Here is a 14,731-nt window from a genome sequence, read left to right on the forward strand (position 1 = left end):
TTGCAGTGAACTCTGCAGTTACTTGACTAATTATGTTGTGAATGTCCCATAAGCCGTGAAGTAAAGTAGAGGGGACAGAAGACATTGGCACCTCTGATAAGCACACAGACATACTTGGCCTGGGAGAGTCCTTGAAAGCAGTTTGTCCCCAAACCTAGAATTGACACACATCTCCCAGAAAATCCCTAGGTTTGTTTCTCTACTCACCTTCAGTTCTACCAACATCTGCTTTAGGGCTTCTTTATCAAGGCCAGTGTTCTTAACTCTCCTTGAAATCTGAAATACCATTCCCAAAATTGTGGACTGAGTGACACAGACCTAAAAATCTGGGATAGTGGCAGACTTTGGGGTCTCAGGGCTAGGGAATGGCGGTAAATTAACTTAGATCTCAGATAGAAGCTTGATAGAAGAGTGTCTTCTTCTTGCTATGGGAGCTGTCTGACTCCAGGCTACTTGGATATACCTTTCTGTTCCCATAAGCCATGAACATGGCTGCACAAGGAGGCAAGGAGGAAGAGAGGGAGGGGAAAGGGGGGCAGAATCCTTTGGATATGGGGGAGGAGGGAAAAATCTTTTCTCCTTCCACAGTCCCTTAGCTCTCTCACCAGATCTGTAATCCCAGGGAACAAATGGGGCTGTGAATCAAAGAGACTCACTAAGAGATCCAGTATGTGGCAGAGGGGAGGGAACACACACATTTAGCTGGTTGCACCTTCTGGTCTTTCTGACTGAGGAGTTCAGGAGTTCAGATGATTCTGTCCGGATTCCTAAGAAATGAGCCTCTTTCAAGGGTGGCCCACCTTACCTTCTTCTGAAGCTCCACCACCTTCCTGCCTAGAACCTTGTTGCTTTTTTCCTGTGGAAAGGAAGAGGTAATGGGGATAAACCAGCTCTACTCTGGTACTTTCCCCTTCCCCCTTCTCTAAAATAGGGCTTAAGGATAAGTGCATGAAGGGGGAAAATTGCACTCTGGCCCCACTCAGAGGATCTGGGAACAAAGCCTGGGCCTGGGGCCCCCATGCCAAGCACTTCATTCTCAGAGCAAGAGCACTCTCTTAAACAGCTGTGATTTCTCCAGACACAGAAACAACCATAGATGATGATCCTCTGGGAAAGAGAGAGAGAGCAGTGGCAGACTGCAAGCGAAATGCATCACATGATCCTTTTCTAGACACCTCCTTACCAGCTTTGCTGTCTCTGATTTCAGGTTCCTCAGGGCTTCCTCCTTCTCAGATACAATATGGTTCAACTCCTCCCTCTCGTTGGCTTGTCCTAGTGACAGGGCAGTCTCTCTTTCCAGACTGAAAAAGTCACCCAAGTGTGGATCAGTCATAAGGAAGCTGCCAGCACCCTAGCCTAGGAGGCCACTGCCAAGGTCTCAGGGAACCAGAGAGATTGCCAAATGCACTGGCAATTCAACGTCAGCCTGATGTGGAAACATAATGCAAACATCTATACATAAAGGCTTCTGGGGGTGTCACAATTCATGCTTCAGAATTTAACACACCAAGATTTACCGAGAAAAAAGGAAACCTTCCTCCCACCTTCTTTATTCCAAGGGCCATTCAGTTGAGGAGAAGCCCTTGCCTCACCAACTGCAGAGCCTGACCTTTGAATAGCTTCTTCTTTCTCTTGAATTTTTCTGAGAAGAACCTGATTTGCCTCATCCAGTCTCTGCAGGTCCTTTTCAAGGTCTAAGTTCAGGTAGTCAAGGTTTTGTTTTGTGACTTTTAATTTCGGTATTTCCATCATCTCCTGCCTATAGGAAAATTGTCTTAATTACTGAACTCAGGACAGGAAAACAGAGGGGCCCTAAGAAGATTTCCCTGGTAATCTCATTTATCCTCCCATCTTCTGGTGTTACTATGTCTAAGCAGCCCTGTGTTGTAATTTTCCATGATAAATTGATTTCTACAGTGTTTTGCATAAAATAAGTTCCTGGAGTCAAATCACAATTTAATTTTAAATATTATAAATGGAACACATTTAAACACAACGCTTTTATAAGGCAGAAGAATTTTTTTTTTCATACAGGTAACTATGCTCCAACTTATTAAAAAAAACTTATTTAGAGTGTGCAGAATCTAAGATATACCTATAAAGCATTTAAATATCTGTGAGGGAGAGGAATTTCTTCAGTTCCCTTTTGTTACAGGGAGTTTATTTTCTACCCCAGTCAAGTAGGCACACGGACTGGGTGGGGGGCAGGGATGGGAGTGGATCCTTTCTCCAAATAAGACTGGTTTGCTTTTTGAGTCATTAACCATTTCTAAAAACCCCATCATAGTATGAGGAAGTCCAAAGATCTGAAACCAAAGCCTTTTCTACCTAGGAAGCCCCCGCCATCTCCCTCCCTCCCATCCAGGTTTGAGGAGATAATGTCCTGCACAATGGAGGTTTTCTTCCTTACTGGATTGCTGCAGAGACCCTTCCAAATGCAGATCCCCTACTGAACGTTTTAAATTATTATTATTATTATCCTCATTACTTACACATCATCCAGTGGGTCCTGTCCAACTTCTTCCATTGTGGGTTTCCTAAAATGTTAACACAAACATTTATTACAGAAACATAGCCCCTAATGTTCAACATTGTAACATTGCCCCACACGGGCCCAGGAGGGAGCAGGCAAAAGTTTGACCAGGCAAGCCAGAGCCAAGAAGAGACCCATGCCTTCTAGACCCCTCTGTTTTCCTGGATTACTAAATTCCAGTAATTCAGATTGTGTTTTAACTTAAAATTGCCTAAACAAATCCCCCAAAAGCACAGAAATTTTTGTTTTCACAATTTTTCACATTTTGGCTACCTTTCCCTTTCTTGGACTACCTTTTTCCAGTCACAGGTAAAGCACTAAAAGTACTCAAGCCTAGATCTAATGGCAAATGCACTGAGAGTTTATTTCTAACCCAGAACTCCAGGAAAACTTGGAGGAAAGATAGAGAAGAGCCAGAGGGTGCCATAAAGCTGGCTGCCTGAAATTTGTCTATTGCCATCCTAGTTCTAACAAGCTCTAGATGTTACAGGCTGAGTTGATCTTAAAATAGCAGCAAAAACAGCAGCATGGACAACAGAATACTACTACCAGCAGGAAGAAACAAATATTGGGTTCTCAGGGATGGTGTCTCCTAACGATTGCCCCAAAAACGAAAGTTCAGGACCGAAACCAATCTAAGAAAAGTAGAGTTCCAAATTCCCCTCTCCTTTCATGCTCCATCTTCCCTTCCCTTCCCTTCCCTTCCCTTCTCTTCTCTTCTCTTCCCTTCTCTTCTCTTCTCTCTAAAGCTTTTTGGCTTTAATTCTCTTTTTAATGCCTTCTCCTACCTCCTTCCCCTTTCATAGCCATCCTGCATTTTCATTTTTTTTAACTACTGTCTTGACACACAAGGCATGCCAGCCTTTGATGATGCCCTCTAAACTCACCGTTCTCTTCCCAAACGAGGTTTCTTCAGTTCCCACTGAGATCTCCAACTGATTGTCAGAACTTTCAGAAAAGGTATGTCCTTGCTGATTGGGTTCTCCCCATATCACCAGACCCATCCTCTCCAGTAGGGTGGGGCAGCATGTCATAGTGGGTAGGGATAGGGGGTGGCCATAGCTCAACATCACCCCTGTAGGCAGCATGGGAGCAGAGTTCAGAACTTCAGGGCAGTTTCAATCTCTTCCTACACAGCAATAAGATCTAGGAACACGTTTCTGGACACGGGGTAAATCCCTGTGAAATGGGAATCAGCTCTATGGAACACATTTTTTCCTTTCCCCAAACCCCTGGGCCTAGTGGAAGTTGAGATCACTCTCATTTCTTTTCCTTCACCAACTCCTTGTGATACATGTGAGGGCTGCTGCGCCCAAATCCAAATTATGCCTTTCTCTTTAATGCATCCAAGGGCTACGGGGTAGAAATGCTTGAGAGCAGGCCAGGAGGAATCAGAGATGTCTTATCTATGGGCCAGGAAAGCTCTCACTCCCACTGAATTGGATTCTTGGAGCTGCAAAACAAACTCCTTTATTTTCCCTCAACTGGCACTGCCAAGACATTGGGAACAAAAGGTCTGATGTTTCAAAGATGGAGTATAGGGAGGTAGAGCAGGACAAAGGAAAGAGGAGTGTTGGGTCTGGAGACTTGAGTCCACTGCCTACTCCTTCAGAATCCCCTCCTCATTTTCTGTAAGTTACTGGAGCCCTGGATGGGATTTCCCACACCAGTGTCACTCTACTAAGCAATTCTGGATTCTCTGAGAGAGAAGAGGCAGTGTACAGAATTGGAGGTCAGTGAAGGTGTGTACTTGCATTTCAGATCTGTCCGTTTCTGTCCCTTACACTCAATTCACTCCTCCATGATGTAAATGTAACCTTTTCCAGCTGAATCGTACTAATCTCCAGTCCCTGGAAAGGCCTTATAGAACAGAACATACCACCGTGTCTCCAAGAAATATCTCCCATGCAATATCTGTCATAATCTTATCTATCCTTCTCAGCTCGCTTCAAATGCTGCTTCTACACTTTCCCAGATACCAAGCCCCCAGTCCCATCAGAATTAATCCCTCCAACCTCTGTTCTCCTCTTTTGGTATTTTATATTGTTTCTAGGAATGTGCATTACTGGTGTTTATCCCACAATTAGGCTGTAAACCCCTTGAGAGAGTATATTTTAATCGGAGCCATTCTGATTTCCCTCCCCAGCTGAGCTCCAGGAGAGCCATTTACACATAATTCAAAGGGAACGGTGCCGCTTGGAGTTGTTCAAGAAGAGGGCGGCTTAGAAAATGGAGAGTAGAAGGTAGGCTGAGTTAGGGACAGAAAGCACCTGAGTTTCATTCTGTCCTGGCACTTCACAGTTGTGTTACCTTAAGCAAGTTACTTGATCTCCCTGAGCCCAAGTCTTTTGACCTGTGAGATGGGCATTACTCCTACTTCACAAAGTTGTGGTGGAGATTAAATGAAATAATATACGTGAAGCTCTTAAACCAGTGTGGCACTCAGGAGCACTTAATTCTCATCTGTTCTCCAACACTGTGCATGCTCCATTTTTCTGTCTCCTATTACCTTTGCACACGGAATGATGCCAAATGATTTTAGAATAAATGAATGAATGAAGAACTCATTGCACTCCCTTTATCTAGAACAGGTGTTATCCTCCCTTTTCTTACACCTGAGAGATTCTCAACTGTACATCCTGATTAGCACACTGTTATTAACAGCACAGTGCACCATAGCAGAATTCTCAACAGAGGGCCATGCCCCCCCATGAGGCTGATCTACAATCATCAGGGATGTAATTCGAAAGCTCCTGCCAAACGTCCCAGGGCAGTAGTTGCCTCGGCTGGAGAATCACTGATGAAGAACATATTCTCTACACCAAACTGCCACTCCCTTTTCCGTAAAGACTCTGCACAAATTCCCCCTCTCCATGATCTCTTCCAACATGAACCCTTCTTAGCTTATTGCTCTAAGTAGACCACATGCACTTTGGAAGTGACTGTGTTTGCCTTTTTGCTTTGACACTAAGAAGCGAAAACACATTTGAAGCCCCAAATTTTCATGACTATACTAGTCATCGTGGCCTTAGTCCTATTCCCTTAGTCCTATTCTCCTATTCATTTTTCAAGTAGTGCTGATATTAAGTTATTTTCCACTGTTTTGTGTTAAATCTATAGTTCCAGATGATACAGATGTAAGTAAACATAAATACGGACTTAGGAATATAAATACTAGCAAATAGATAAAGATCTGAGAGGGCTAGTGTGTTTGGGTGGCATGGATAAGAACGTTTGAAAAGGCGGGCCTACGCCGGCCGACTCCATCTTGTTCTGTGTCCTTCACCTTGACCACACCTCCTCCCCTTGAGTAACCCCTCCCTTACCTGCCTAACAGGACTCGGACCCTTCCCCAGGACCCTTCCCCAGCCAATCGGCTGAGGCCATAGCCATTACCTCACCAACTGCCCCTAGGCCCCAATAAAACCTTTGTTCTTTTGAAACTCGCTCTCTTTCCCTGGTATCTCACCGCTGCGTCGGTGCAGGTAGGGGATTGAGCTCGAGCTAGCTCGAATAAAGGCTCTTTGCTTTTGCATCGGACTCGGCTCCCTAGTGGTCTTTGGGGATCATGAATTCTGGGCATAACAATTGGCTATGGAATCAGACCGAATTGACTTTGAATACCTGCTCCACCGCTTCCCAGATGTGAAGTCTTCTTGGACAAGTTACTCAACCCCTTGGACATCAAGTTTTGAATTAAGAAAGTGTATTTGGATCAGTCTGTGGCATATAAGATACTTTGAAAGTGTGGGTCTCCATAGATATAAACTCGTTTTTTTCTCCCACACCCCTAGATATAAACTTTTAAGAGTAGGCACCATGTTTCTTTTTCCTTGGCTAATCTCCATGCAGTGTATAATCCGTGTACGTGAAACACTCACTGTGAATATATACCTAAGTACTTTCTTCCTTGATATAGTTCCATTCACGTTTTCCTAGCAAATAGAAAGAATAATATCATGTGTCAGGATGACAAAGACTTTTTAACACCTCTTGTCTTTAAAATAAGTCTAAAAACAATCACCTGTTTGGATTTCCTATGGCCCTCCCTTACACCTAGCAGTTACACTGGTAATGGCTCACCAGGGAGCTCTAAGCTTCAGGCTTAAGTAAACAAAGATTTGATGGCTTCTATTTACTGTTTTGAGTTCCGACTTTGTATTCTCAACAGCTTAGTTTTATTGAGAACAGCTCCTGTTTTCTTCCAGTACCTGAGGCTATAGAGGAGACCTATGCTAATTTACATGTCTGCAGAATTCAGTCTTAACCTTTTCATTAGCAATCCCACAAGTCAGAAGGGTTTGTGTTATTATGTTATTTTAGTTTTCTACAAATATCACATCATGGCAAGACAAATTGTTGCAGTGTCAGGAATTAACTCTGTTTTCTGATTAAGAAGAATTAGTTTTCAATCAGTGGGTTGTATATCTGGAAGAAGACCAAAAATTTAGATTTAATATGTGTTTTTAAAGACCTTACATTCTTTGCTTTCCATACAAATATGTAAAAAATTTAATCTTTTGAGACTTAAAAAATTTTTTTAAATTTATTTTTGGAAGAGAGAGTGCACGCACAAGTGCATGCACGCGAGCAGGGGAGAGGCAGAGAGAGGGGGATAGAGGATCTGAAGGGTGTTCTGCTCTGACAGCAGTGAGCCCAACAAGAGGCTCGAACTCAGGAGCCATGAGATCATGACCTGAGCTGAAGTCGGGCTCAACTGACCAAATCACCCGGGCGCCCCTAATCTTTTGAGACTTAGTTGAGAGCCATTTATTTTGCATTTTGTATAACATTAAGACTAAGTTGTCAATCAAAACTAATAGATAAAATAAAAATTTCCTACATCATAAGAGAGAGTTGTTTAGAAAGTAACAGAATTGTACAATCGGTCATCAAAGGTTGTAATACTTGGGTGGAAATATAATGAATGGCATCATCATCAAAAAAGAAAAATATCCCTTTCAACCCACCATGATAAAAAAAAACCTTTTCTCATGATATTCTTACTATCTGGGATAGGTATACCTACTAAGAATTCCTGGATTATTTGTAAGACACTGAGTCATTTAAGATAAAAATAATGACAACATAGGATTCTTGAAAACTCTAAAACCTGCTTTATACTCTGTAATGCAACCTATGATAGGGTGTGTTGAAAGTTTTGCTGGTGTACTGCTTTTTGTATTCAGTGGATTCACTGAAAAAATGAACAATTCACTTAGTTTTAGGTATGGTCTAGTAATTTATGTTCAGCAACAAGACCTTTTTAACAACAAAATAATTCATATGTAAGCAATAATCATATACACTGTCGGCGGGATGCAAACTGGCACAATAACCATGGAAAACATTTTAGAGAAAACATCCACTTTGGCAAAACCACTTTTGGAAAACTGTAAATGGCAGAACAGAACACGCACCCATCCTACTCGCCTGTAATCTCACTACACAACATACTCTAAAAGGAAAACCTCTTGCACATATACCCCAGGAGAGAATGTACAATAATTTTTACACAGCAGTGTTAATAGCAAAACACTAGAAGCAATCCAAATGTCCAACAACAGTAGAATGGAGAAATAAGTTGTGAGATACAGCAGAGGAAATAATTTACTATTATACTCAATAACATTGTTGAATCCCCTGAACATAATAGTATAGACTTTTTTTAGTTTATTTATTTTGAGAGACAAAGAGAGTGAGTGAGCAGGGGAGGGACAGAGAGAGAGAGGGAAAGAGAATCCCAAGCAGGCTCCTCGGGGCTTGAACTCACCAACCGCGAGACAGTGACCTGGGCTGAAACCAAGAGTCCAACACTTAACGGACTCAGCCACCCAGGCACCCCTAAACACAATATTGACCAAAAGAGGCAGAATGTATGCATTCTAAATTGAGATATATAAAGTTCAAGGTAGATTAGACTAAACAATGTATCTTAGAATACATATATAGGTAATAAATCTGTTAAGAGAAGCAAGGCAATAATTTTCATACAATTTTCAATAGTGGTTAATATTCTGGAGAAGAGAAGGGATGAGATCAGGATAGGGTACAGAAGGCTTTTGGAGTATATTTTGCTTTCTAGCCTGGGTACATGAGTGTTGACTAGTTATTAGTCCTTAAACCTTCCACATGTGTTTTTATATTATGCTTATGCGATGCTTCACAATAAAGCATACAAAGGAAAGACAGCTGGGTTTGGGGTCCTGATGTCTGAGGTCCCTATAGCCCCAGGGGATATTCACAGTTAACAGCTGAAAGAAGGAGGGTTAGCCCTTCAGCAAAAGGCAATCCCCTGACAGACTTTTCCCCTTAATCCAAATCTAGTGCTGTTCTGTTGAAGCAATCACTCTGGATTTGCCAAAATGGGAAGGTAATGGCAGGCATGGCTTTAAGCAGAAATAGGAAGGGACACATTTCCAATGGGGGGATGAAATCCACTTGGTTCTGAGGTTTAGAATTTGCAAATTGCCAGTGAGGGGTCTCATATCTGCCAGACATGTTAGGCTTGACCCACACTTGTTTATAATTTTTTTTAAGTTTTTATTTATTTTGAGAGAGAGAGAGAGAGAGAGAGAGAGCGCGCATGAGCAAGCGGGGAAGGGGCAGAGAGAGAGGGAGAGATTGAGAATTCCAAGCTCCTCTGAGAGTGGAGCTCCAACTCACAAACCAGTAAGATCATGACCTGAGCCAAGTCCAAGACTTGGACACTTAACTGATGGAACCACCCAGGCACCCCTATAATTTTTTTGTTAGTTGCCAACAACTTTAAAACAGGAGATTGTGTGTGAAAATCTTGAATTTCAGTTCCTCTCGAAAGCTCAAATATGATAGCATTGGCTCTATTGTTAGATAGAATGTTCACTCTCCAGTTCAGGACTGTCCCCATCAGTCCCTATTGGTTTATACTCAAGTTGCTCATTTACATTAATCCATCTCTGAAGGCTTGGGCAACACCTGACTTGTGGGTTCTGTGAGCGACATGAAAATGGGGTCCTTTTGCTTCTAGAGCTCCAGAAATAAGACTGGGCATGGCAAAGGCCAAGGGAATGCCTGTGGAGACTGGGCCCTAAGTTACAAGTCCCTGAAGCAGCAGCGAGAGCCCCTAGGGCCAGCCTGCAAAGATCTGTTAGGGAGGGGCCGGGTCCAGTGGGTGTGGCCAGGGGAGCCCCATGGCTGTCTCTTGGGGCCTCACAGCAGCCTGTACCGGAAGAATGTTGGTAGGGTAAAGAACAACAGTTAACACTTCTCTCTGGCTTTTTCTGGATGGTGGAAGCTCAGGATCCTAGTGTAACACAGGAGGTGGATGGCAATGGGAGGAAGCCACAGAAATAAAGTGATAACTGGGCATCTCATTGCTCTTGAAAAGGTGAGTTCAGAAAGAGATCTGACTTGATAAAGAAAAAGAAATATCTGTTTTGCATTTTGATTACAGTGAAAATGTTCATTCCTGCCTTTTATGTGGTGTTTTACGACTTCCTATTTTGATGGGAGTGAAAAAAGTTAACATATAAACATGTCCCGCCTCTTTCTCTCCTCCCATTCAAGATAGTGACTCTTATGTTTGCTAATTCTCCTCGCTTTCCTCACCCTCCATTTCTTTTTAACAGCCCCTGTCCTTGCACATGTGTAGGAAATAAAGCAAACTGAGCTTATAACAAACAGCTGGGAGAGGGGAGGAGAGGAAAAGTGGCTGTGGCTAGGGTTGGTGGGGGAGACCAGGAGGCAGCAGGACTGGTGAGTCAGTGGGTTCTATCTTTCCTGGAGGGAGCCAGGGGTGAGTACGAACTTTGTGGACCACAGCAAGGTAGCAGTGGGGGTTGCTTGTCATGAAATAAGTAGAATGCCCTTAATATTTAAAATTTTTAGTATTTGGGGTTCCTGAGCGACTCAGTTGGTTAAGCGTCTGACTCTTGATCTCTACTCAGGTCATGATCTCATGGTTCATGGGATGGAGCCTGCATTAGGCTCTGCGCTGACAGCGAGGAGCCTGCTTGGGATTGTCTCTATCTCCCTCCCTCCCTCTCTCAAAAAGATAAATGTAAAAAATAAAATTAGAGAATAATATTTTTAGAATTTATGACAGGATAAGATTGGAATGGCTATTGGGTAGGTTGGGAGAGGAGAGACTGAAATCTCAACCTGATGCTGGTACTGAGAGGAAAAAGGATGATGAGGATTTTGGACTCAGGGTTGCCCGGTAGCCTGGACTCTCCAGAGTGAATGGGGGACTTAAGTTAGGTGGGAGGGGCCTGTCCAACTTTAGAACTGGGCAGGTGAAGGAACGGATTGTAATGGAACTGACAAGATTTGGGCAAAGGCCTGAATCCAAAGGGGGTCACAAGGATGCTCATTTCTATACTGCCTACAGGGGTGGGAGGCTCTCCTGGTTGGGAAGAAAATCAGATGAAGGCAGGGAAACCCTGTACTTCATTGCTGCTGGGATCACTAAAAGGTCCTCACTATTTTAGGGAGGGTATTTCATTAAACGTTTTCCATTCATTTGTCTAACGTGACCATGCCTCACTGCTGAATGGTGGGGATGTATTTATAAAAACAAATGTTGATTTTTATGATTGCCATAATGTCCATGAAGCCACTCTAAGTATTGGAATTCAAATATATTCAAATTAAACTCATTTAAATTCAATGCATATTTGCATAATGCCTATTGTTTATATAGTATTTGAATCTTGCCAATGTGCCAACAGTGTTCTTTATAGCATTTTTCCTAACTCTAGATTCCAGGATCACACACGGCATTTAGTTGTCATATCTCTTTAGTTCTCTTTTACATGAAACAATTCTGCCTTCTTTTGTCTTTAATGACATCAGTGTTCTGAAAAGTATAAGTCAAGCGTTGCATGGAATGTTCTCCATAGTACCTAATATATACCCTACATATAATCTTCTTAAGACTAAGCTACAGAGAGAAAGAGTGACAATCTTAGTGTTCAAGGGACCTGTGAAATTATTTCCACAATGCTTAATTCTAAAAAAAGTAAACTAATCTACAGGCTAACTTAAAATTAATTTTTAAAAGAGCAAGTCAGACATTACATTTTCATTAGGCAGTTGCTTCCTAAAGAATGGTTTGGAGGGGGGCTGAAGTATATGTATTCAGAAGGTTCCATGAAAGAATCAGAAGCCTGAAGGCTGGGAGAACTTGGATAGAGAGAATTCAGGGTGTCAAGTACCTTATGAACAGGGTGCCTCTCAGTGGCAAATTACATTTTCCAAAGATGACCATAATAATCGCTCTTTCTAGGACCCAGCCACCCCTTTATCAAGTGAGAAGTCCCAATCTCTTCTTCTTTGAATTTGGCTGAACTTGTGACTGTTTCCATAAATAGAATGCCATGGAAGTGACCCTGAGTGTCTTCCTAGGCTAGAAATGGCCATGCAGCTTCTTCCTGGTTCCCTTGGAATTCAGCCACCATACTTTGAGGAAGCCCAAGCAACCCATGGAAAGGAATCAAAACATCGGGCCTCTGGGCCTGGCTGAGCTCTTTGGCAATAGCCAATACCAACTTTCCAGCTATGTGAGCAAGAAATCTTCAAGGTAAGTCCTCTGGCCCCCAGCTGTACAGCCCTAGTTAAACTATGGAGAACAGAGTTGCTACTCCCACTGGGCCCTGCCCAAGTTGTAGATTTGTGTGAAAAAATATATAACTGTTTTAAGCATCTAAGTTTGGGATGTGGTTTGTTGTTACATAGCTATTGATAATCATAATGTTGTCAGTCAGTTGTCACATGAGGATGAAGCAAGAAACCAGGAGTGAGGTGCTCAGAATCCTTTTATTTATTTGTTTCCTTATGTATGTACGTATTTATTTACTTACATATTTATTTAATTATTTAATTTTTTAAGAAGTTTATTTATGTTGAAAGAGAGCGGAAGAGGGACAGAAAGAAAGGGAGGGAGAGAATCCCAAGCAGACTCCACACTGCCAGCGCGGAGCTCGAACCCACAAACCATGAGATCATGACCTGAGCCGAAGTCAAGAGTCAGACACTTAACCTACTGAGCCACCCAGGTGCCCCTCAGAATCCTTTTAGATACAAAACAAAAACAGTGTTCTAGTTCATGGATACCACAATAGAAGGGACCCAATCAGAAGAAGTTAAACAGAGGTCTCTTTACATATACTGACTGGATGGACCCCATAAACAAGAAAGAGCAGTCACACTTGAAAGGTTCCAGCTTAAAAACTGTCATAGTAGGCTCCAAGCATGGCTCCAAAGAGTTTTGCTGGATCAGCCCTTCAACTTCCTGCACTCTATCCTAGTCCTTCACAGTAAAGACCATATCCCACCTTTGTTCTGCTTCTCTGCTTTATAGTAACAATCATCAGGCCACTCCCTGCCTTGCCCTGAGTACTCAACTCCCAAGTAATTGAAACTAAGGCTTTTGAAAAGTGAAATGCACAGCAAGAGCCTCTACAGTATAGATCCAGGGTCAGCAAGGACAGTCATAGCCATTGTGCTTAAGACCAGCCCAACTCCACAAGAGTCACTGCGCAAAGAACCCAATCGTGAGTCTATCTCATGAAAATAAGAGCTACTATATGATAAAGACTTCCCAAACGTGGGTTAGGATTTTCTCCCATAGGTGGCTAGCGGTCCCTTGACAGCCATAGAAAGAGCCTAAAATTTGTTAGCAACTCTTTTTCCTTTTCTCAAGTACATGTAGGGTGTAGTTGGAAGACTCAATTGCAGTTGATAAGCTGTAATTAGGGACTTATGATTTCCCTAGAGTTTAGGGCCAACAGCTACAGAATCTTATTAGAAAATTTAATTAATGTATTTCCATTAGATTTTCATTTACGGGGGGGGGGGGGGTACCAGAACAGTGATGAAAGGATTTTTATAGAAATGAAAAAAGTTAGGTAAATTACCATTTTTTAAGCCTCATTACAACAGAAAAACACACTTTTAATGCAATCTTGTTCAGTTGAATGAGTAAAAATGCTTCTCTGTACTTTTTCTAAAATTGCCTTTCCTCTTCCTAGGTTTAAAACAAATTAAGACTCAAAAAGATATTCCAGCTTTAGTGAAATTAGTTCATCATGGATTGGGAAAGATACAATCTTGATTATAAAGGGCAAATGGAACAAAGAATACCACGGCTAAGAGACAACATTAATGTCTGATTACTCAAAGGATGAATAATATCTCACATAATTTTGTCCATTACAATACACATGACTGTACTAAAATATATCCCCACCATTCTACCAAAATGACAAAAATTCTACAAATAAAGATTCATCAATTTTCAGTAAACCTTTTTTGCAACCTGTTAAAATATTATTTCTGGGGAGAGTACCATATCAGTTATCAGTTATTACAGTTTTATCTCAGACCTTTTGAAATAAAGAATTGCTGCCTTGGAAAGCTGTGGCAAATGTCCTGGGTGAAGGAGGATGCAGGGCAGATACATTTTGATGTGAAAAGGAGTGTAATAGTTTTTCAGGAAAGCCGGTCTTTATGGGATGAAACAGGCATGAAAGTGGAAGTTGAAGAACAGTCTTAAATTACTTTCCAGGGTTAACCTTCATCTTTAACGATAGGAGGAGAATAAACTAGGTTATGATTTCTTAAAAATAATTACTGAGGGGCACCTGGGTGGTTCAGTCAGTTAAGCTTCTGACTTCAGCTCAGGTCATGATGTCATGGCTCATGAGTTCAGGCCCCCTGTTGGGCTCTGGGCTGACAGCTCAGAGCCTGGAACCTGCTTCCGATTCTGTCTCTGTCTCTCTGCCCCTCCCCCGCTCGTGCTCTGTCTCTGTCTCTCTCTCTCTTTCTCTCAAAAGTAATTAAACATTAAAAAAATAATAATTACTGAGCTGAACGTAATGAAAGTTCATCTCTTCTCTATCTCAAAGTCCTTCTGCACTTCTTTCCCTGACAAACAAACGTCTAATCTTGTCTCAAGGTTTCGCTCCTCAGTGAAGTCTTCCTTGAACCTCCAACCCCTAGAGCAATTACCCCATCTTTAATCGCACAGTATTTTGTATACACTTCCTCACAAATGTATAACCCCTGGTAGTACATGAGCCCCTAGAGTTTTGACAGTCTCTGAACAGAAGGGTGTCTAAAGGTTAAGAGATGAAAGAAGAATTGTCCCACCTGTAATTTCTGTGCAATGGGAGAATTCTTTTCCAATTCAAATGCAACCCGTATGTTATTTTTTCC

At 42.1% G+C, this 14,731-nt stretch overlaps 1 protein-coding gene and 1 long non-coding RNA gene across 5 annotated transcripts in view; one reads left to right on the plus strand and one right to left on the minus strand.

Moving 5' to 3' along the window:
• Positions 1-3,523, minus strand: part of LOC102962222 (transmembrane and coiled-coil domain-containing protein 5B-like) — a 9,000-nt gene extending 5,477 nt beyond the window's left edge. Inside the window, exons 1-6 of one of the 3 annotated variants that reach the window (XM_007097634.2) lie at positions 3,421-3,523; positions 2,493-2,537; positions 1,610-1,759; positions 1,184-1,301; positions 806-856; positions 208-276 (exon numbers count right to left, since the gene is read on the minus strand). In XM_007097634.2, the coding sequence (XP_007097696.2) occupies positions 208-276; positions 806-856; positions 1,184-1,301; positions 1,610-1,759; positions 2,493-2,527 (423 nt within the window). In that variant the 5' untranslated portion in view covers positions 2,528-2,537; positions 3,421-3,523. Of the gene's footprint in view, positions 1-207; positions 277-805; positions 857-1,183; positions 1,302-1,609; positions 1,760-2,492; positions 2,538-3,321 lie in introns of all 3 variants that reach the window. The other 2 variants (XM_042989261.1, XM_042989260.1) reach the window with 2 other exon arrangements.
• LOC122239514 overlaps positions 1-13,787 on the plus strand; it is a 15,320-nt gene extending 1,533 nt beyond the window's left edge. The window contains exons 1-4 of one of the 2 annotated variants that reach the window (XR_006218702.1): positions 3,631-4,275; positions 4,680-4,776; positions 11,921-12,095; positions 13,546-13,787. This is a non-coding gene — a long non-coding RNA (uncharacterized LOC122239514). Of the gene's footprint in view, positions 1-3,630; positions 4,276-4,679; positions 4,777-11,920; positions 12,096-13,545 lie in introns of those variants that run through there. The other variant, XR_006218701.1, reaches the window with a different exon arrangement.
• Positions 13,788-14,731: the final 944 nt, after the last annotated feature.

The sequence above is a fragment of the Panthera tigris genome, chromosome B3 (genome assembly GCF_018350195.1).
Source record: "Panthera tigris isolate Pti1 chromosome B3, P.tigris_Pti1_mat1.1, whole genome shotgun sequence".
Taxonomy (NCBI): domain Eukaryota; kingdom Metazoa; phylum Chordata; class Mammalia; order Carnivora; family Felidae; genus Panthera; species Panthera tigris.